The following is a 21,464-nucleotide window of genomic DNA, read 5'->3' on the forward strand; positions in this document are numbered from 1 at the left end:
GAGATGGCAACCAGCCCGTGGAAAGATGGTCAACATCATTAGGCATAGGGGAAATGCAAATCAAAACTACAGTGAGATACGACTCCACCCCCACTAGTGTGAATAAGTGAGAGCCACAGACAGAATGAGGGTACCGTACCAGGGTGTAGACTTCACGTGTAATTCATAACTCTCACCCTGGAGAGGGAAAAATGAAAAGCTTGTGAGAGGTGACAGTTCAGAGCCAAGTGGCCCCAGATCCACACTGTCCACCCAGACCCCACTCGGCACACACGCATACACAGGCGCTCCATCCCCGCCTCCCTCTTCTGGACACGATCTCCCCACCATCTCCAACTCTGCCTCCATATGGTCTTTGGACCACACTGTAGCTTGTCAATCTCCTGCCCCACAAGACTCCTCCATCCTACCTGAGAGCGACTCTTACGAGCCACCTTCTCTCTTGTACCCCCCAGGCTTTCCCCATCTCCCTGCCACAGGAGCTCCAGGGGAAGTAACTCAAGGGCCCCTTCCCAGACCCAGGCACTCACCACAGGCAGGGTCATCCCCTGACCATCCGGAAGGCAGTTGAGGGGCTGGCTGATGGGGCTATTCTTGTGAGAGCCGCAGCAGCAAAGCTGGAGGGATGGGCAGGTTCTGTGAGAGGGGCTGCGTGGCTCCTCTGGCACCCTCCACCTGCCCTGGTCCCCCACACCTCCCCCAGTGGCCGCCGCCTTGTACCCCACAGCTCCAGTGACTCTTGGGCACTTCCACGTGCACCCGGGACTGGAAGTACTTGGGGTAGTGGAAGCAGGCAGAGGTTGGACTGCAGGGGTCTGAGCAGGGCCGGACGTGCTGGGTGTTCTCAAAGGATTCGCTCACCATCACCAGGAGGTCCTTCGCTGGGAGAGAGGACAAGAGGGTGAGATCCTGGGAGCCTCTCACTCCACACCCCCACTTGATCCAGCAAAAAGCCACTCAGGAGGCATCCAGGAGGAGTTTAGAATCACCTGGGGCACTGTTCAAATGCCCCGGAGTCTCAATCTGTAGGATAGGGCAGAGCCCAGGAATCTGCATTTTAATGAGGTTTATGAGGATGCGGACAAACATGGTCCCCAGAAAACCCTTTACGATGCTGAGAAGGTGCTCAGGACCAGTTCTTGGCTCAGTTTTGCTAGAAGATGCCGCAAGGTCACCTGCCCACTGCAGAGGAGGCAGGCCCTCAGCACACTGCCGGTTTTGGGGTAGAGGCCTCTTCCATCTGCCCTCCTTCCCTCCCTCCCTCATGTCTGGTACCCTTCCATGGGCAACATGGGGTGGGGTGGGGAGTAAGGTCAGGGGTCTGGTATTTGTGGATCTCTTGGGTCTCTGCTATAAAGTGCTAGGACTCTGTGAACTGTGTTCTGCCTAGAGGAAGGGGCATAGCTAGAGGGGCCCTGGGCATCCGGTGCTGACCACCTCACTGACCCAGGCAACCCAAGGTCCTGGGTACAGCACAGACAAGTGTGGACAGAGGGGGCAGCACTGGGACCCCAGGCCTGGGACACTCATCAGGCCTGGGAACTCCAAGGTTATGTGGGTGCTTGGGAGAACACGCCCTTTACTGAGCAGACTGGGAGGTCAGGGGCTCATAACCCCTGGGGATGAGATGATTTTAAGGAGTTTTGGCCAAGCGTTTGGTCCCCCTGAGCCAGGGAAGCCCCCGACCAGGCGGAGTCTGATGCTGACGGGATTTGGAAGGAGCTCCCCTTTGTCCCCTAGTAGGCAGAAAAGGCAAAACGGCTCACTTTTCTCCCTCTTCCTCCACCTCCTGCACTGTGCATGAACCTCCAGGCAGGAGACTTGTCGAGACTGTAAAAAACAAGAGAGGGTCACTGAGTATCTGAGCAGCAGCCACCTCCTCCCTCTTCTGGGCTGAAGGGAGGAGATGAGGGACCAGCAGATAAATTCAGCATTGGTTTGACTGGGCTGATGCTGGGGAATGCAGGGTGTGTTAAGCACAGTTTCTGAACCCCATCAAGCCATGCCATCTCACTCAGAGATAGGATGCTTGACCATGACGCTGGCCTAGGATGTCTAGGATCCACGGTCACAGTTTACTAGGGGTCTGGTCCTTGGTTGTGGGTCGGGGATCTGACCTGAGGGAATGTTCAGCTCTGGACTTTCAAAGAGAGAGCTTCCAACAAAATACCCTTGTCAAGATGGAGAGGCAGATCATCCTCCTTTGCCACAAATTCCCAAAGACTCTTTTTTTTTTTTTGAGGGAGATGTCTCCTCGAACCCTGGGGCACTGGATGCATTTAATTAAAATAGCTGTACCAACAGCTGAATTATGAATTTTTGTTTTTGACACAGGGTTTTGCTCTGTCACCCAGGCTGGAGTGCAGTGACACAATCACAGCTCACTGCAGCCTCGACCTCCTGGGCTCAGGCAATCCTCCCACCTCAGCCTCCCAAGTAGCTGGGACTACAGACACATGTTACCATGCCTGGCTAATTTTTGTATTTTTTTTTGTAGGGATGGGGTCTCACTATGTTGCCCAGACTGGTTTTGAACTCCTGGGCTCAAGTGATCCTCCTACCTTGGCCTCCCAAAGTGCTGGGATTATAGGCATGAGCCACCATGCCTGGCTATGAAACAATTTTTAATACAGAAATTGTGCTTGTAGGCCAGGCGTGGTGGCTCACACCTATAATCGCAGCACTTTGGGAGGCTGAGGTGGGTGGATCGCTTGAGCTCTGGAGTTTGAAACCAGCTTGGGCAACATGTTGAAACCCTGTCTCTACATAATACAAACTAATAGCTAGGTGTGGTGTTGTGCTTGAGCTGGGGAGGCGGAGGTTGCACTGATCTGAGATGGCACCACTGCACTCCAGCCTGGGTGACAGAGTGAGAACCTATCTCAAAAAAAAAAAAAAGAAGAAAATTGTGCTTGTAGAATTACTGGGGTTATGGGGTACAGGGCCAAGACTGAGTCTGAGAGGAGGCCACACTTAGTGGGTTCTTTTATTGGGGAGGTTCTCAAGGGGAGGGTCATCTTTATGGGATATGGGGTGCCTGGCCAGCGTGATGTCCCAGCTACCTCCTCCCTTTATACAGAAGCCCCGGCTGGTGTACCAGTGCTGCCTGCTCCCCATTTGGCTGGCCTTGGTTAGTCTAACTCCTGCAGGGCTCGGGATGGGACAAGGACCAAGCTAGGCCCAGTGTTTTCTCCCTTGGTTCTGTTTCCCTGAGAGTAGCATCCAGCTGTGGTCTCTAAGCAATAGGAACCCAGGAATACAATTACCACCAGCACGCCATTGGTGACGAGGGTCTCAGGTGGAGAGGGGCTGCAAAACAAAAGAACTCCTGGTCAGTTCTAGCATTCTTGACTGGATTCTTCTAAAGGTGACAAAGGGAATACAAAGGGTCAACAACGACATGACAGAGCCTTCTTTGTTCTCATAAAAAATATTAGCCACAGAAACCTTAGCCTTATAGGTTGTCAGGGAGGAAACTGGCATACATTTGAAACGAAATGTCCTGATAAAAAATAGATTTATGGGTTAGAAGAGTAGAAGAGTTCTATTCTTTTTTTTTTAAAGGATAATTTTTTTTATGTCCAACCAGATTCAACTGCACGGGGTTAGAATGACTAGGTTGCAAGAAATGGCTGCAATCCACCAGCTAGAGCACACATAAACAGTTTGGTAGCCAAAAATCATCCTTTCTCCATTCTGTGCTTTTAATTTATGCATTCAACAATCTGACCCAGCCTAGAGGGTGAATGTTAAATGTCCTTGTGTTACAAAGTCGAGAACATAAGCCTCCAAGGTTTCAATTAGCCTGGCAGAGTCCACAGCATCCCTTGTCAAAATTAAGCCCAAGTTGTCTTCAGATCAACTCGGTTGTGTTTTTGTTGTTGTTGAGACAGAGTCTCGCTCTATTGCCCAGTCTGGAGCTCAGTGACGCAGTCTGAGCTCACTGCATCCTCTGCCTCCTGGGTTCAAGTGATTCTCCTGCCTCAGCCTCCTAAATACTGGGATTACAGGTGCACACCGCCACACCGGGCTGATGTTTTGCATTTTAGTAGAGATGGGGTTTCACCAGATCAACTCTTATTACCAAGCATGACATGTTTCATTTTGCAAGCCCTAATTCAGCCCAGGAGTTTTCCCCACCCTCTAAAAATCCCGTCAAATCAAGAATTGGAAGGGAGAGCTTTGATTTTCTTCAATGTGAAATGAATAAAGTCGATTTTAATTTGCCACTTAGCTGTTGATGGGAAGTAAGTTCCCTCACATAGTTTGAAGATCCCCTAGGCAGAGGATTCTTTGAGTGGCAGCTGACGAGCCCTCTTGTCCTGTCTCCCACCTGTCATTCTCCACCTGTGCCTGGGCTCATCACAAGGTGAAGAGGGAGGAGTGATGAACGAGCTGCCCAGTTACAGCATGCCTGCCTGTCTGCCTGCCTGCCTGCTTTTCCTCTTTGTTCTCTCCTTCCAGACCTCCAGCTCTGTGAGTCCTTGGTACAGTCATATCTTCATTTTCCTAATTGAAAATGATTGGGGCAGGGCACGGTGGCTCATGCCTGTAATCCCAGCACTTTGGGAGGTCAAGGCGGGTGGATCACAAGTTCAGGAGTTCGAGACCAGGCTGGCCATTATGGTGAAACCCTGTCTCTACTGAAAATACAAAAATTAGCTGGGTGTGATGGCGCATGCCTGTAATCCCAGCTACTAGGGAGGCTGAGGGAGGAGAATTGCTTGAATCTGGGAGGCAGAGGTTGCAGTGAGCTGAGATCACACCACAGCATACCAGCCTGGGCAACAGAGTGAGACTCTGTCTAAATAATAATAATAATAATAATAAAGGGAATGATTGGCAACAACCCTGCGAGGTGGGCCTGAGCCTCCCACTGACTTGGTTCCCGAGCTGGCTGCAGAGGGGGCAGCCTCCGCTTGAGGCCAGGGTTTGGGGTGTTTGTTCTAACAATTCTGGTCAAGGAGGGGACCCCTGGCCTCTGACCTCCTTCTCAGCTGGGCCTCAACAAGGCCTCCATCACCATGGTAGCAGGAACTCTTCCTGGAAGCCACCCCTGGGACTCCATTTGGCCAGAGTGCTAGATCTTTAAAGCAATGCTGAGTGCAGGAGAGCTGGGTAAGTGTGGTGGGGCCCCGGCTCCTACACTGTGGAGAAGCTCCCAGTGATTCTGATGCAGTGACGAGTCAGGGTTAGTTCCAGGAGTGAGACTGGAAGAGGGTGGGCGGCAAAAGGGCCGACTTGGCTCTGAAATGCTCGTTGCCAGAAGTCAGGACCTTGGTGGGCCCCGGGGCCCCAGCCTACTCACCTCTCCTCCAGCAGGAATTCCACCTCCAGCTCTTCCATGCCCTGGTGGGGAGGAAGGGAAGGTGGCTGTGAGCGGCGTCTGCACATCTCTGTCGACCAGAACCCTCTGCTGCCACGGGAGCCCCTGGGGACCTGCCTCCATCTTTCCCCCATGGCTGCCCTGCTGCCATGGAGTGTGCTTGCAGGCTCCTCTGCCAATCTCTGTCCTCAAGACTTTGATATCAGGAGCCTCACTGACAGCCCAGGGGAGATCGGGAGTGGAGCCGACCCCCAGCCCCAGCATGTGCATTCCTCTGCCCTAGAACGGCTCCCTTCTGTCACTTCTCTGATTTCCACCACTCTCCTACCTTCCCAAGGGGCTCAGTGCCTGTGTAGGGAGCGCTGAGATGCGCCTTCAGAAAGCCCATTCCTTCCCTCACGGAGTCCTTCACACCTCTTGCTGTGTAACTGGAGGCGAGCCGTGGCCTCACTGGGCCTCACTGTCTCCACCAGAATGTAAGCTAGGTGAGGGCAGAGATGCTAGTTCCAGAGGGGACCCAGTGCCTGGAACAGTGCCGGCCCCTCGCAGCCACTCAAGCGCTGGTTGAATGATTGAATTGACAGCATCCTGGGGTCTCCAGCTCTGACTGTCTGACCTGCAGATTCAACTGCCTTTACCCTCATCTGTTCTCTGTTCCTGGGGCCACCCCAGCAATGGGACTTGCAGGAAAGAAAAGGAGGAAGGGGAACCAGTACTTACCACATCTCCATTGTGGCCTGTGAACATTACTAGGTGCCTGGATTATGGTGTCTCATTTAAGCCCCACAACAACCTTGTGTGGTAGGTATTATTATCAGCATTGTGGAGATGAGGAAATAGGAACTCAGGAAGTGACTTTTACGGCTTCCCACAGTGAGTGACAGGGCTGGGATTTAAGCCAGCAGCACCATCTTTTCTCGACTTGACTGTGTGCACAGAGACAGTCCTGGGGAATGGCTTTGTGGGAATAAGCAGCAGCTCTGAGGTTATGATGAGGGCGGAGTCTGAGGGCCTGGACCCCTGCACCCACCTGTGGGTTGAGTGGAAACTTCACGTGGGTTTTCTTTCTGAAACAGAGCTTGGTGAGGTCATAGAGAACTGTCAAGAGATGGTCATCTGGTGTCACTGTATCTTCATCACACACACTCAACTCTAGCACGTTCTAGGGGAGAAGGAAGGATGCCAGTCTGGTCACCACGGTTGCATTGAGCCCTTCCCAGAATGAGGAGCCTGACCTCTGTCCTAGCAAGGAGGTAGGTCTGAAGGATGAGAGACAGCCCAGAAGTCCCTGCTCAGACGTAAGAAACACATGGTAGAAAAGGAATCAAGGATGGAAAGTGTCTATTCCCTCCTTTCCAACTCCCTGAAGCCTTCGTGGCCCTCTGCTCTCACTCTCCTACTAGAGAATTTTGCCTCTTTTACAAGCTTGGAAGAGACCTGTGAAGTGTGGAAGGATTTCATTTCACCTGAGGGGACAGATGGACGGGAAAGAGCAAGAAGCAAGACCCCTGCCAGGATATAGAATGTGGCCAGCACTGGGCCCTTGGGCCTGAAGACAGCCCCTTTGGTGCTAGAAAATCCAGATCAGGGAAGCTAATATCTAAAACTCCAGGGAGTGAGGTGGCGAAGCTTGTAGGGGTTCTGATAATTGGTGGGGTTGGTGTGAGGTCTGTGAACTCTATCCTTTGACTCATCAGCCCCTAGAAAGTTCTCATGGATGGCCTCAAAGCCACTATCCTGTCATCTAGCTGAACTCTGAGGTCAATGTTCTCAGGTGACCTGGACTAACCTCCGAGGCCTCTTGATCTAAGGATCCTGGGAGATGCAGGTTGAGGGTGGGCCTACCTCTGAAATCCATCTAGTGGACATAGGTAGTTCTGGGGGTTCCCAACTGGATGTAATTGCTGACCTTGTAATTACTAGAACCAACCCAGCTGCTCCACAATCAAAAGATGGCAGACGGAGCCCCCACCTAAATCCTCCTCCCTTACCATCTCACATGTGTGAGAGAAAAGGTATTGTAAAAATAGTATTTACTATTGTAAAAATAGTAAGTATAAAGCCCTTCTTGAAAACAAAAAGGGTATGTCATGTAACAGAAATAAATAAATTTCCCTAAAACATGGAAGCAGTAAGGTGGAGCTGTCCAGCCTCAAGCACCTCAAGACTGGGGCTGATGCCACTAGCATGAGACCAAATTTTCTTAAGGGGTCTCTGCTGAGGCTGTCACAACTCAAGAGGCTCAAACGGTAATTATCCTATGGGAGATATGAACTCAACTTGGACTCATCATATAGCTGAAGAAGACCAATCCTATGAAACAACTCAACAAATAAAAGAATACACACCCAAAGAAATGGAAATAATAAAGCAATATGAAAAGAATTTAAGAGGGAGAGAACCCTCTGGCTGGAATTAGACTGGCCTTGGATCTAGTGAATAGAATGGTTTTTCTGCTCTGTGTATTCCCCTGCCTGGAGAAGGCTCTGGAAATACAATCTGTTTTGGATAAGAGACACCTAGTTTCAGCATCAATTAGGACAAGAGAGACTAGGAGAAAAAGCTAGAAAGATAAATCGACTCAGAGAAGGGCAACCATGAGACAGGGAGAAGGAAGTAGTGGTGAGTGGGAAGACAGGTTTGTAGGACAAGAAGTAGACAGAAGAAAAAGAGGCAGAAGGACAAAGAGGCAAAGAGAAGGACAAGTGGGCAAGAGGGGAGTAGAACGCAGACAGGGCAGACAGGTGCAGTCCTCCGTGTCTCACCTTCACTTGGCTCTGGATCTGGAAGTTGAAGCTTTCATTCCACTCTGGGTTTGGGCAGTTGGAGATGGTCCTAGTCCTCAGCTTCTTCTGAGAGGCAGTGGGCAGCCAGAGGCTCACAAAACAGTCTGTCTGGCTCACTGTCCAAGAAAGATAAGTGGAACCCATCCAGGTTCAGAGAGGAGAAAATGTGGAGTCAAAAGGGATCTTCAGGCAAGTCTCTTCCAGAGCCTGGCCCTATCTCAGCCGGTTCCTCTCCTAACTCATAGGTCTAACTTTCCAGAGACCCAGAACCCCAAGAAGTCACAGACTGCAGGCTATGGGTCTCACAGAGGGTGACCCAGTCCCACTGGCCATTCTCATAGACACAGATGGCCCCCGACTCTTATCAGAAGCACCCTTGTCTCTGAGCAAACACCTGCTGGTTTGAGACAAGGTATGGTCACACAGTTTTCCCTCTGCCAAGGTAAGATCTGGAAGACCAGCCTCCAGGGTCCAGTTTACTTGTTGTATCAGCCCAGGGCACTAGGAAAACCAAAGTAGGACCAAACGCTCCCTCTGGGCTGAGGAGGAGCAAAGATGAGAAGGAACACAGTCTGCTGAGAGTCGGCCAGGAAGGGCTCCAGTGGGCAAGGGCTTGAGTGAAACTAGCTATTCAGCATGATCTAGGAGCAGGAACCACCATCTCCATACGGTTTAATGCCTCCACTGCATCTGGCCAGGCTCTTCATACCTATCCTGATCTACAGTATGAGGTTATAGCCTAAGAAAGCCTCCCCTCTGTGGTCATGTATTTCTTTTTCATTCTAAATGAACAATCCAAGTGTAATGCTGCTAGATATGCTCTGGAGAAGGGACAGAGGCTTTGACCCCAACAAGCCCTCCCAAAATGAGGGAAGGCCTCCTAAGTCTTCCACCTGGAGCAGCAGAAGGAATAGGGTGAAAACAGCAGCCCAGGCTGGCTCCTTGCTCCATTCTACCTGGGAGGAAGGAGGCAGAGGGGCCATGACTGCCCTTGTCACTCTCCTGGCAATCGGCGAGGGTGAGTCCCAGGGTACACACCAGATACATAGGAAATGGTGAAAGCCAACACGGTTTGCAGTGTCAGAGAGTTGTCTCGATGGTAAAGCTGGCAAGAGGATGGGAGTTCTACACTGGTAGGACTGATTTAAACTGGTTTTGAATTATTAATAGTCACTAATGAGAGTGGAGCCAGGGCTGTCTTCGCCCTGCATTGTCACCACACTGAAAGGTTTATCGGAATCAAGAGCCCTGATCTACATCACAGGCGTTCCTGTGATTTCATCCCTGAAGTCTGGTTCATCTTTGAGGCCTCACCATTCAGTGAAATGGAATGCACAGCCCTCCTCCTATTGAATAAAGGTGAGATGATGCCATACTCTAGATGTCATGATAATCGCTTAATCCAGACAAAAAGAATGACTGAAACCCAAACAGAATCAAAAGAAAATGATGACCTAATCACCCTATTCATCCCCTCTATGCTCAACCTGCTCTTCCTTATCACCACTCAGGCATCCAGGCTAGAAACCAGTGTCATCTTTGATTCTCAGCTTCAGTTGATTTAACCCTTTGCCTCTCTTGGGCCCCCCGATTTCTCGTCTACCCTGCCACTGTGGTGGTGCAGAACACCGTGATCTCTGGGGCCACTTCCCAGATGGGCTCCCCATCTCCTGTCTTGCCTCACTCTAATCTTTTCTCCAAAGAGAAGCCACAGGGAGCTTTTTAGATATGACCATGCCACTCACCAGTTTAAGATCCATCAGGGGCTCCCTTCTGCCCTCAGGAAGGAGTCCCAGACACTCAGAGTGGCTGCCCCTGCCCACTTCCCCAACCTCAGCCTCATCTCTCCAGCCTCCCTAGTACCCACCCCTGCCCTCTGTGTGTATGTGGGCACACATGTACATTCACACACACACAGAGACACATGCACCCAAACTTACACACACACACTCACAGTTTAGAATCCAGCCAAACACAATCACTTGTATGAAAAGGTGTCAGGCTGTCTTGATTTCAGCCTTCGCATGGGTAGCTCCCTCTGCCCAGAACACTCTCCTACTTTCACCCACCCTTCTCCTGGCTAGCCTCTTGGGGCTTCAGAAGGAACCTCCTCTGAAAGCTTTTCCTGAGCACCCAAGTCTGGGCCAGGTATCCCTGAGCCCAGAGCCCTGCTCCTCTCCTCGGGAGAACCCCTACGCTGCACTGCAATAACAGGTGGACTCCTTGGACTCCATCACACTGTGGCCACAGGATACAGGTACAGATACATCACTGCAGATACGTAAGAGGTCAGCCTGTCTCATTGCTCTGCTGATATGGAGACTCACTGGGGACCTGCTCAGTCCTCTTGAACCCCTCCCTTGGTTCTTCTAGAACACTGGCCCCTCCTCCCAGGCCTGGACCATACCCCTCACGTTTGTCTCCTGTCCGCTGGGAGCCTGCAGGCAGGGACCGGCCAGCTCCACACCTACTGTCTCTGTCACTCGCCTCGCACCCACGATTTGACGGACCCTGGAAGGGCCCCTTCCCTCTAAAATTGTTTTCCTATCATTAGTCCATGCCTAAAACTCTCCCACTGCACCCATTAAATAAAAACTCAGTATTTTTGGCCTAAGGCTTAAATGTCTACTAAAGAAAAAGAAATAATATTGGCAGAGACCAGAGGGATCAGACATTCACATTCCAAGCATTACTTTTTCAGTTGTGTTGTGGAGAGCGGCTTCCTGTGTCCACCCCCAGCAATGAAGAATGGTTAGGCAACGGTGACCTGGTTCTGAGAATTTCATGGACTACAGGGATTTCCTAGGTACAGATAGGTTCTAATCTCTGTTCCTCGTGGAGTGACAGAAGGTTTGGTCATCTGAATGACATGTCTCCTTTCCTGGAATGTGGGTGGCAGAGGCTACTTAATCATCTCTACAGATGTCCAGAACTCTGTCTCTCTAATACCTCTGGAGACACCTGTCTGATGTCCCTTGGGGTGCTGGTTTGGGTTTTAATTTGTTTTCCCAAGAGAAACAAAACTCCTGACCACTGGGAGGTTTCCAGACCTGATGGTCTCTCAGTCCTGGCCCAGGGCTCTTCCAATTATCAAGAAAGAGTCAGCCCTGAATCTGTATATTCATTGCCATTCAGCCTCTTTGAAATCTTAGGAGACTCAGGCACAAGTTGCAAGACTAAATGGGAGAACTGTTTATGTTGGATTCAAACTAGAAGGGAAAATTTTGGGGCAAGAGTAACCCAGGACCTAAAAGGTTTGGGATAGTCTTAAATGTAACCCAGGCAAGATGGCAACACAGCCCAGCCTGCAGCAACTGTGGAATCCAGACAGGACGTGACTGGAGCTGGCACCCTGAGATGCCACATGTGCCTTCCACCTTGTTCCTCAGGGGAAATGGAGGAAAATGTAAGCAACAAGGGGGTTCCCAAAGAGGACCAGGTACCCCCCAAAGGCAGCCTGCATGCCCAAGGGGCATGCAGGGAAGGGAGGAGGAGGCTTGTAGAGCCAGACCACAGTCTGTTTCTCTGGCTGCCTGTCCTTCCTCATGCCCCATCACCCACTGAGTGACAGGTATGGCAGGAAGAAGACAGAAGAAAGGGCCCTGAACACTGGGAAGTCTGACTGTGCAGGTGCAGGCATGCAGCTGGGGGCGTGTGACCAGGTGACTGGAGGGGCTGGGACAGACACCTCAAAAGGAGTTTGAGGGCTGGGCATGGTGGCTCACGCCTATAATCCCAGCATTTTGGGAGGCTGAAACAGGATCGCTTGAGCCCAGAAGTTCAAACCCAGCTTGGGCAATATGGTGAAACTCTGTTTCCACAAAGAATTTTTTTTTTTTTTTTTAAATTAGCCAGGTGTGGTGGTGCATGGCTGTAGTCCTAGCTACTCAGGAGGCTGAGGTGGGAGGATCACCTGAGCCCAGGAAGTCAAGGCTGCAGTGAGATGGCACTGAGCCACTGTACTCCAGCCTGGGCAACAGAGTGAGACTCTGTCTCAAAAAAAAAAAAAAAAAGAAAAAGAAAAAGAAAAAACAGAAGAAGCTGGAGGAAGGCAAGCACTGCTGTGGATACGTGGGAGCTGGGTTGTCCCAAGGATGAGGGTGAACCCTGCCCAAGAGTGGGGAAGTGTCTGAGTGACCTCCATGGCATGGGCAAGAGAGGCGGCTGTGTCCCAGGCCCAGGGGACACTCCCTGGCTCCTCAGATTGCTCACTGATGGGCTGGGAAAGACCCTAAGAAGCTCAAGGAGAAGTCCCTGACCCTTTTGTTGGCCAGGTGGCAGACACAGACTCTAACTGAGGCTGCTGGAGCTATTCCTGCTGGTGCAGGCTTTGAACACATCACCCTCCAGGGGCTCTGTCTCTGGAATCCTGCTTGGTCCCTTTGCTGTCTCTGGGGCTCAGGGCCCTCCCACACTCATCCATCCACACTCAGCCTTGCATTGCAGTGACAGCTTCCTGCAAGCACCCAGACTCTCCGCACCTGCAGTCTAGCACAGGCTGCATTTGAGCCCTCAGGAAGTCATGCAATGGCTTGCTCAAGACCTCAGGCACCCCATCACTTTGAAGGCATCCGATCCCTCCTCTGCCTCGCTTCCCGGTTCCCCACACTTGGCTTGTCTCTTCTCTTCCCACACTCTCCAGACCTGGGATCAGTCACCACTTCCCTCTTAGGCAATCATTAACCCTTCATCTGCAAAATGGGCCTCCAGGATTTCCCCTCTTGTTGTTGAGAGCATCAGGTAGTGTGTGGATGTCTGGCCGCAGGTCAGCCAGGCAGGTGCTCAGGGGGTGTGGTTCCCCTCTCTCAGGACAGCCTCTGCCCCAGATTGGGCTCCCCAGGCCTCTGGATGCTCAGGTCCTGCCCAGTCAGACCCCACACCCTCCGTGCGGCCTTTCTTGGCTTACGGAAAAAAGAAGGGCCCAGCTCTCAGTGTTCTCCTCTGCCTCTAACCTCCCTGGTGACAAGATGGGAACACTGTCTCCTATTATTCTAGAGCTGCTTTGGACATAGACAGCTCCTCTTGTTAAAATGTGCACTCAGTCTCAGGGCTCTGTGTCTTCTCTGCCCCTCTCAGGCCCTCTCTAGCCTTTGGGGGTCCCTGTGGCCTTTGAATCATTCCAGCATGGTTACCGGTGAGTGGGGATGCTCCCCAGCTGGGGGCCTGGACACAACTTTTTCCTCCTTGGGGCCAATTTCCTCTCTGGATGAGGCTAGGTGAGGGCAGTGTAGGGAGGGGCTTTCGGTTCTCATGACCTCTTAAAATGCCACCCAAAGACAGAGGTGGGAGGATTTTGCCCCCGAGATGCCTCCATTGGCCCCTGTGGCCTGGAAATGCAGCAGGCGCTGGGATGAAGGGGGAGGTTAGGGCTGCAGGAAACAGCACTGCCCAAACAGCCCTGGGAAGTCCAGCCACATCCTTGGGCCGAACTGCAGAACTGGGTGCTGTGGGCTCTGGCATGGCCCCCAGAGCCCAATTTCAGATCTTTGTTCTGAGAAAGGGGCTCTGGGAGTCAGCTGGCAGCTGGCTCCAGATGCCTAAGCGCCTCTCCTTCCACTTCACCCCAACAGGCCCTAAACACAAGGAGGAGCGAGGAGTGTTCCGTGTGGGCAAGGCTTGTGCCCCTGGAAATAGATTCCAGGGAGAAAGTTTGGGGAGGAGACAGTGGGCGAACAGAGCTCTTGGATGCAGGCACAGATCATGGGGCAGGTAGCACCGAGGAAACAGCACGAGCGCGTGGCCTAGAAGAGTGACAGAAAGCCCAAAGTCTGAACTACAGCTTGAGTAAGAACACACATGCATGCACACATATACACCCCACACCACACACACACAGAGATCCACCTGACCATTTCTCCAGCCAGGGCCTCTCCCATCCAGACCCTGTAAGCAGAGCAGAAGGAGAGAAGCGAGGTGGATACTCACGCATATCGGCCTGCCGGACATTTTTCATCCGGATGACCCGCACTGTCAACAGGTGGCATGGAGACAGCCCGTCCTGTGGAAGGAGAGGACAGAGGACTCACTCTTCAAGCATCACCCCAAGGCCATCACCCCTGGGGAGAGTTTCCCACTTTGCCTCCACAGGCCTGTCCACTTGCATTACAGCATTACAGCAACCTCCATGCTGAATATATATATATATATATTTTTTTTGAGACAGAGTTTCACTCTTGTTGCCCAGGCTGGAGTGCAACATGGTTCACTGCAACCTTTGCCTCCTAGGTTCAAGCAATTATCCTACCTTAGCCTCCCAAGTAGCTGGGGTCACAGGTGCCTGCCACATGCCTGGCTAATTTTTTGTAGTTTTAGTAGAGCTGGGATTTCACCATGTTGTCCAGGCTGATCTCGAACTCCTGACATCAGGTGATCCACCTGTCTCAGCCTCCAAAAGTGCTGGGATTACAGGTGTGAGCCAGGACACCCAGCTCCCCATGCCGTTTTGGATTTGTTTGCTTGGGTTTCTGTCTGCTCTTCACCCTGTGAGGTCCTGGAAGCTCCAGAGAGCCTGGGACCCTGACTGGCTTTTCATCTTTGTACCTCTAATACTCCAGAAAACAGTCTGCCTCTTGCTGCCTCACTGTTTCTCATGAGGGGTCCTTGGGGAGTCTTGGCTTATCTGCGATGACCTCTCTCTCTGACGGCAAAAGCTCAAGTAGTCCTTGGTTTGATGACTGGCTCCTGTCAGATGCCTCTGCGGGTCATGATCACCCCACGGGATCAGAGCCCTGAGGTGTCCCCCTCCCTAGCACCTTGTCCTAACGTCTGGGGCACGGGAACACCCCAGCCCTGCTCACACCATGCTGATGCTCCTCCTTCTATCCTGCCCCTCTTCTAGCTCTGCTCACCTCCTGGGGGCTCTGCCATCATCTCAAGCCCAGGTCCTCAAGGAACCCCCAGATCCCTCCCTGGGCTGCAGTGTCTGGGGCAGCGGCTGTGGTTCCGTAAAGCCCCGCACACCCCTCTCCAGCCGCCCCTGCACTCTGAGTCTCAGCAGCCACCACTCCACTTTGTCCTCCTTGGACCCATGACTTTCTGCCTCCTAGAGGCCCCGAAACCACCTTTCCCAGCCACACCAGCTTCTCTGGACCCTGCAGCCGCAGAGTGTCCTCAGATCATCCTTCCTGCCTACCGAGGGACCATGGCTCTCTCCCAGTGCTCCTCTGCCCATTGCCCTCGGCCCCAGGCATTAAGCCTGTGGGAGCTGCTTTTGTTTCACCCCTCTCCGTGCCGGCATCTCTTCCCTGGGCTGTCTTCAGAGCTCAGGGCCTGCGCGCTTGCTGGTGGGGCTCCCTGCCTCTGTTGCCCTGAGGGTGCCAGCCCTCTGATTGTTCCTCTGAATCAATGAGCCATCTTCTGGAGTATTACTTTTGAGCACCTACTGTGTGCTAGGCCCTATGCTAGATGCTGGGGAGTCAGGGGTGAATACGAGCCAGAGACAGACAGGTTAAAGGCAATGGCGGTCAGTGGCTTTGATGGGGAGAACGGATCAAGCTGGTCACAGGCTGTCGACACCCTTGGCTTGGGGCCTCTCCCTGGCTCCAGAAGCCTCCCCGCCATCAATCATGCTTTTGGACTCTGAAACCCTCTTCTGGTCCCTAGGCGCCCAAGGCTGCAGAGGTGAGGCGCGTTTCCACTCTGAGCTGGCACACCCTGGGAGGGGACAGCCTCGCATCTGTTCTCTTCAGGTGTCCTGGTTCTGTTCTTCTTGGTTCGTGCCTTTCCTGTTGGAATCTCGGGACGTGAAGCCTCTTCGCTGAGAGTTTTACCCAGGCTTAGATGAGTCTTCATTGCCATCCATTCCCAGCCTGCACCCATGGTAAATGCCAACCGACCGAATGTCTGTATTTACAGAGGCCTCTGAACTGGCCCTCTCCACACGCCACCCTGCACGTTCTACTCTGTGTGGCCAGAATCGCTTTAGACCTTTTTGAGAGGATGCAATTCTCCTCTCCTTAAATACTACTGGGATTAGGGGCAGAGGAAACAAGGTATGAAGAAAAAAAAGTTCCTCTAAACCCACCACTTAGAGACAATCTTTTTATCTTTATTTTGTTTTTTTATTTTTAGAGACAGGGTCTCACTCTGTTGCCCAGGATAGGCAATCTTTTGATGTTGGTCCTTCCAGACTTTCCTGGGGCTTAATTTTTTTTTTTTTTTTTCTTTGAGATGGAGTCTTGCTCTGTCACACAGGCTGGAGTGCAGTATTGTGATCTCGGCTCACTGCAACCTCCACCTCCCAGGTCCAAGCAATTCTCCCACCTCAGCCTCCTGAGTAGCTGGGACTATAGGTGCTCACGACCATGCCCAGCTAATTTTTGTATTTCTAGTAGAGACGGAGTTTCACCATGTTGGCCAGGCTGGTCTTGAACTCCTGGCCTCAGGTGATTCTGCCTGCCTCAGCCTCCCAAAGTGCTGTGATTATAGGCATGAGCTACCGTGCCCAGCTCCTGGGACTTAATTCTGATCAGTAACAGAATGCAGATTCTGTGAAGGTCACATTATTTAGTCCCTTTTAAGATCTCTTCTCTTCTCAATAGCTGCCTCAAAATCAGGACAAAAGTCAAACTGTCAGTTATAGGCCTGAAGATTTCTTTGTGAGATCAACTGTGAAATATTGAACGTTTCACGGTCAGTAACTTGCTCTGACAGCATTCTGTTGGGAGCTGGAGACTTGGGCCACAACCCACACACACTGCTTGTCTTCTGGTGCTGGAGACATGGCTATGGCCTTTGGCCAGACCTCCAAGGCACAGTGCACGCCTCCTTTCTCACTCTGCCTGAGCGCAGCACACACCCTGGGCTGGCCTGGTGAGGAGGCAGGGTCAGCTTTCACCAGGCAAGCACTTTTGGCAAAACTTGTGCCCACCGGCCCACTTTCTCAATGGACAACTAGAGTCTAAGCTGTGGAGGCTTCCACCCAGGCAGGAGTCAGTCCTGGGGGATATTCCACAGTGTTTCAGGGCTCTGAACCCAGGTCGCGTGGTCCTCTCGGCCATCATAGCCCTTCTCCTGCCTCCAGGAGGGGCTGCCTGTGGCCTAGCCTTCCTCCTTCAATATCTACCCCAACAGGGAAGGCACAGGCACGGTTTCCCTCGGGACCTCGATCCAGGTGTCCTGCCTTCCAGGACAAGTTCACTCCAGTCATCTAACCCCATTGCCTTCCAACGCATGTGACCATTTCTTCCTGCTCTAACACAGCAACAGTAACAGCTGGCATCTGCTGTGTGCCAGCCATACACAGGTACTGTGTATGGATTCTCTGCATATTATCTTGCTTAATCCTTACAACCACCCACAAAGCAGTTATTATTGGCCTCGCCTTTACAGACGGAGAATCAGAGGCTAAGCTCTTTGACGCAGCGTTCGTAGCTAGAATCAGAGAAATCCAATGCTACTTCTCAGGCCTGTGTTTCTCCCACTGCGATCGTATCTGTTTACTTGGCAAATGGGAAGAAAGGTGTTGCTTGCCCTCATCTCCTCTCCTTTGGTTTTCGTCTCTTTAAAACAATTTTCTGACAGATTCTGCTTTTCACTCAGCACTCCCCCAAAGCCAAAACATAACCCCAAACTCTGACATTCTTCTATGGCCCGCACTCTTACTGACTGTGCTTCTACCAATACATTCTAGGATCTCCCTTTCTTCTCTCTTTTTTTTTGAGTCAGAGTCTCCCTATGTCACCCAGGCTGGAGTGCAGTGGCATGATCTTGGCTCACTGCAACATCCACCTCCTGGGTTCAAGCGATTCTCCTGCCTCAGCCTCCCAAGTAGCTGGAATTATAGGCACCGGCTACCATGCCCAGCTAATTTTTGTATTTTTAGTAAAGATGAGGTTTCACTGTGTTGGCCAGGCTGGTCTCGAACTGCTGACCTCGTGATTCACCCGCCTTGACCTCCCAAAGTGCTAGGATTATAAGCATAAGCCATTGTGCCTGGCCCTGATCTCCCTCTCTTTTTAAACATCCAGACCACATCAGAGCCATAAGGTCCTTGGAGAAGTTCCCATTTTCCAGTAGCCACAGATTGCTTCACTTGAGCCTCAGATCACCACCCTCCAGCTCACGAATTTTCAGGAGAGACCCAGTTTGCAGGAGACAACCACATTTAGCCAGCACAGAAATGGGACCGGAAAGGGGGTTTGAGAGGCATCCCAGTGGGGCCATGTCGGGAGGAAGGCAGCGGGAATATGGGACTTAGGAATATGATATGGGGCGCAGATGCATTCCGGGAACCAGGTCAATGAGGAATGGCCTTCTTGGGTTGCAATAAATGTACCTATTTTGCTTCTGATATAATCTGCCTGATCAATGTTGCTAGAGATGAGCAAAAATTCATGGCCTGGAGGCAATTAATCTACAGTGGAAAGATGCAGTAAAGGACGGCATCTGTGACTGTGCATGTGGGAACCAGAGACCTGGGAGGCTGTGGAACCCAAGTTTACAGGGTTGCTCATGGTGTGATAAGGGCCAAAGCTTTAAGACTCAGACAACTCGTCCCTAGAACAGGATGCCCTGGCTGGGATTGGGTATCAAGGTGAAGAGTCAAAATATTTCACAACAGATATGATCAGGCACCATGCCAGCTGGGCTGCAGCCCTGGAGGAGGGACAGGCATTCATCCTTCATAGGGGCATTGGAAGGGCCCTGCGGTAAGGACCAGGGGAGCACTCAGGGACTTGGAGCTCAAAGCAGGAACTGTTTGGGAAACAGTACAGAGGTATATTTCGCCACTTTGACAGCCAATACAGCTGGGCCAGGGAGGACAGGCTGGACAGCAGTTTTCTGGGAAGCCAGGTGAGAGAGAGGGCCTCGCAGCTCATGCTACAGACACATGGTCCCAGCCCACTCCCCAGCCTGGATTCTGGGGTTGATCTTACCAGGACTCCACTGCCCCCTGGGGACCTACAGGGGACTGGGGGACCTTGCCAGCTCATGTGGAAAAGAGGCAGCCCCTTGAATCTCAGGATTGGCTATGATGCAATCCAATGCTGCCCCTTCCCACCCCTAATTTGATAGACATGACCTTTGGCGGGGGTGGGGGTGGGAACAAAATATAAGACTGCTGTGGCGGGCCCAGCTGGGCTGTGCTCTAGGTGTTGTGCAGGTGCTCTTATCTAACCCTCCAACCACCACCGAGGAAGGCATCATCATCCCTGCTTTATAGAGGGGAAGGCCGAGTTTAGAGAGGTTACATCTTACACAGGCACACACAGCCCGGGAGTGGCAGAGCCAGGACTCGGTGCAGGTCTCCAGGGCCCATGCACTCCGTCCACCCGGCCCTCACCAGGAATGTACAGCACCGGCCAGCAGCTTGCTCCGAGTCATGTGCTAGACTCATCAGTAGCAGAGACAGGAGGAAAAGCCTCAGTTTCCAAATTGGAGCTCTTCCTACACCCCAAGAATCTAGCTATTACCACAAACCAGTCAAAAGAATACTTAATTACAGAAGGGCTCCCAGGGTCAGGCACCTGGGTGGGAGCAGGGTCTGGGGAAGGACCTGACAACCATGTTTCAGAAGTGGTGGGTCTGATGCCCATCCCTGAGCCAGACATACCCTCAGCAAACCATCCCATGAGTTCTGGGGAGCCTGGAGAGGGGGAAGACGGCTCCTGCGGAGGCTGCAGGAACTTCCTCCCCAGCACTTCTCAGGTCAGGCCAGGTGGATGATGCCGCCTCCTCCTCCCTAGAGAGCTGGGTGTACCCTTCAGTTCCTTGCAACACCTGTGTCAGAGTTAGCCCAGCCTCGTGCTGTCTTCCAGAACATGTGGGCCCTCTCTTAAGGATATCGTTGGGAGGGGACATCATGGGACCCTAATACACGTCCCAGCCACTCTGAGCAATGTCCCAGACTAAGGGTCAACTGGGAGGAGCTTCTATGGCTGCTTTCCTTTTTATCACCAGGCTAGTTGAATGGTCAGGGCAAGAAATCCTGGTACCAACATGGACCTACCAGGGCTGACAGGGAAAGGAGCAGCTCATGGAGAGGCTCCTGAAGCCACACTTGGGATCCTGGGCTCTCAGCTGTTTCACTGCCCCCTTTGAGGTAAGCTCTGTCACCTCTGTAGAAGATCTCTCCTAGCCCAAACTCTTGGAGGCTCAAAAATATTGGCAGGAACAATCGCTGGCCAGAGGCCCTTCCAGCCACCCAAGTACTACAGGGAAACCGGGGCACAGCCCAGGAGGCAGTGTCTACCTGGCCTTCACAGCGGGGGCACTGGCCACCATCTGGCATGGAGCTCCCTGCCTTGGGCTCCTTGGAGACTGAACAGGGTCTCCATCTTCCCCACCAAGGGACAAGGGACTTCCAGGGCATCACTCATGCCATTCAATGATTTGATAGGAGCCAGGGAGGAGGCCCTGGGGAGGGTGATGAGGAAGAAATGCTGCCCTCCAGGAGCCAGCTAATGATCCTTCCCAAGGGAAGCCTACAGCAGATTGAAGCATTGAGGCCATCTCCCTATTGCCTAGTTGGGGAAACTGAGGCAGGTCTGATTTAGAGCCCCAGCAACCTGATTCATGAACCCAGAGGTCTCCCTGTGAGGCTGTGAAGAGTTGGTTGGACCCAGGAGCCTTGACTATAAACCCAGGTGAGCAGCTTTGTGGCTGATGGCAACAGATTGACAATGCCACCAATTCTCACCATACACTATACCATACTCTTGCACAGCGTAGAAGCTTAGGATGTTTGCAAGGTTAATACCTGCTTGCCATTAGGGCAGGCCAAATGTGGATCCCTCTGGCATACTGTCTACCCTGGGTGCTGGCCTGGCCCCAAGATGGCCCCAAGCCACTGCACGGTGCCTTGAAAAGCTTGAGGGTACTTTCAGCTGGGCCATCCACCCAGGAGCCCTGGCCCCAAATGGGCTAAACTGCTTCCCCCAGGTTTTAGGATGAGGCTCCCTGAGCCCAGGTCCCTAGGACGTTCAACACCCACCAGCCCTCCCTGAGGCCTGTCTCTTGTCCTCGGCTCCCCACCCCTGCCCCTCGCTGCCTGGCCATGCCTCACTGGCCTTCAGCCTCTGCCCCCAGCCACCGAGCGCCCCTCCCTCACCTTCAAGGCACAGGTGGCCGAGGGCCTGCCGTCTTCTGCTTGGCATGGGTCAGTCAGGGAGTGGGAGACCCAGGCAGGCATCTGCCTCAGGAGCATTGCGGCGGCTCTCCAGCTGGGTGGCAAGATCAGGAACTTAGTTATACTCTGACTCAGAACTCCACCCTCCAGGCTGCAGCTTGGCAGTGATTGGGATTGCCCTGGGAGTGGTTTGGGTGTGTAGACAGATAGGGTACTTGGGCCTAGATCTCTCAGTATCAAGGAAATCACAGGTCTTCCGGTCATAGAAATACAGACACCCTGC

General features: G+C 52.4%; 1 protein-coding gene across 2 annotated transcripts in view; it reads right to left on the bottom strand.

The window, feature by feature from the left end:
• PLA2G4E (phospholipase A2 group IVE) overlaps window positions 1-21,464 on the bottom strand; it is a 67,057-nt gene that overhangs the window by 15,789 nt on the left and 29,804 nt on the right. Inside the window, exons 1-10 of one of the 2 annotated variants that reach the window (XM_064374477.1) lie at window positions 21,164-21,259; window positions 14,038-14,110; window positions 8,092-8,228; window positions 6,357-6,488; window positions 5,309-5,349; window positions 3,267-3,309; window positions 1,767-1,830; window positions 721-881; window positions 531-617; window positions 140-177 (exon numbers count right to left, since the gene is read on the bottom strand). In XM_064374477.1, coding sequence (XP_064230547.1) covers window positions 140-177; window positions 531-617; window positions 721-881; window positions 1,767-1,830; window positions 3,267-3,309; window positions 5,309-5,349; window positions 6,357-6,488; window positions 8,092-8,228; window positions 14,038-14,110; window positions 21,164-21,259 — 872 coding nt within the window. Of the gene's footprint in view, window positions 1-139; window positions 178-530; window positions 618-720; window positions 882-1,766; window positions 1,831-3,266; window positions 3,310-5,308; window positions 5,350-6,356; window positions 6,489-8,091; window positions 8,229-14,037; window positions 14,111-21,163; window positions 21,260-21,464 lie in introns of those variants that run through there. The other variant, XM_012462424.2, reaches the window with a different exon arrangement.

Source organism: Aotus nancymaae, unplaced genomic scaffold (genome assembly GCF_030222135.1).
Source record: "Aotus nancymaae isolate 86718 unplaced genomic scaffold, 86718_ANA_hifiasm-v0.15.2.pri h1tg000011l, whole genome shotgun sequence".
Lineage (NCBI taxonomy): Eukaryota > Metazoa > Chordata > Mammalia > Primates > Aotidae > Aotus > Aotus nancymaae.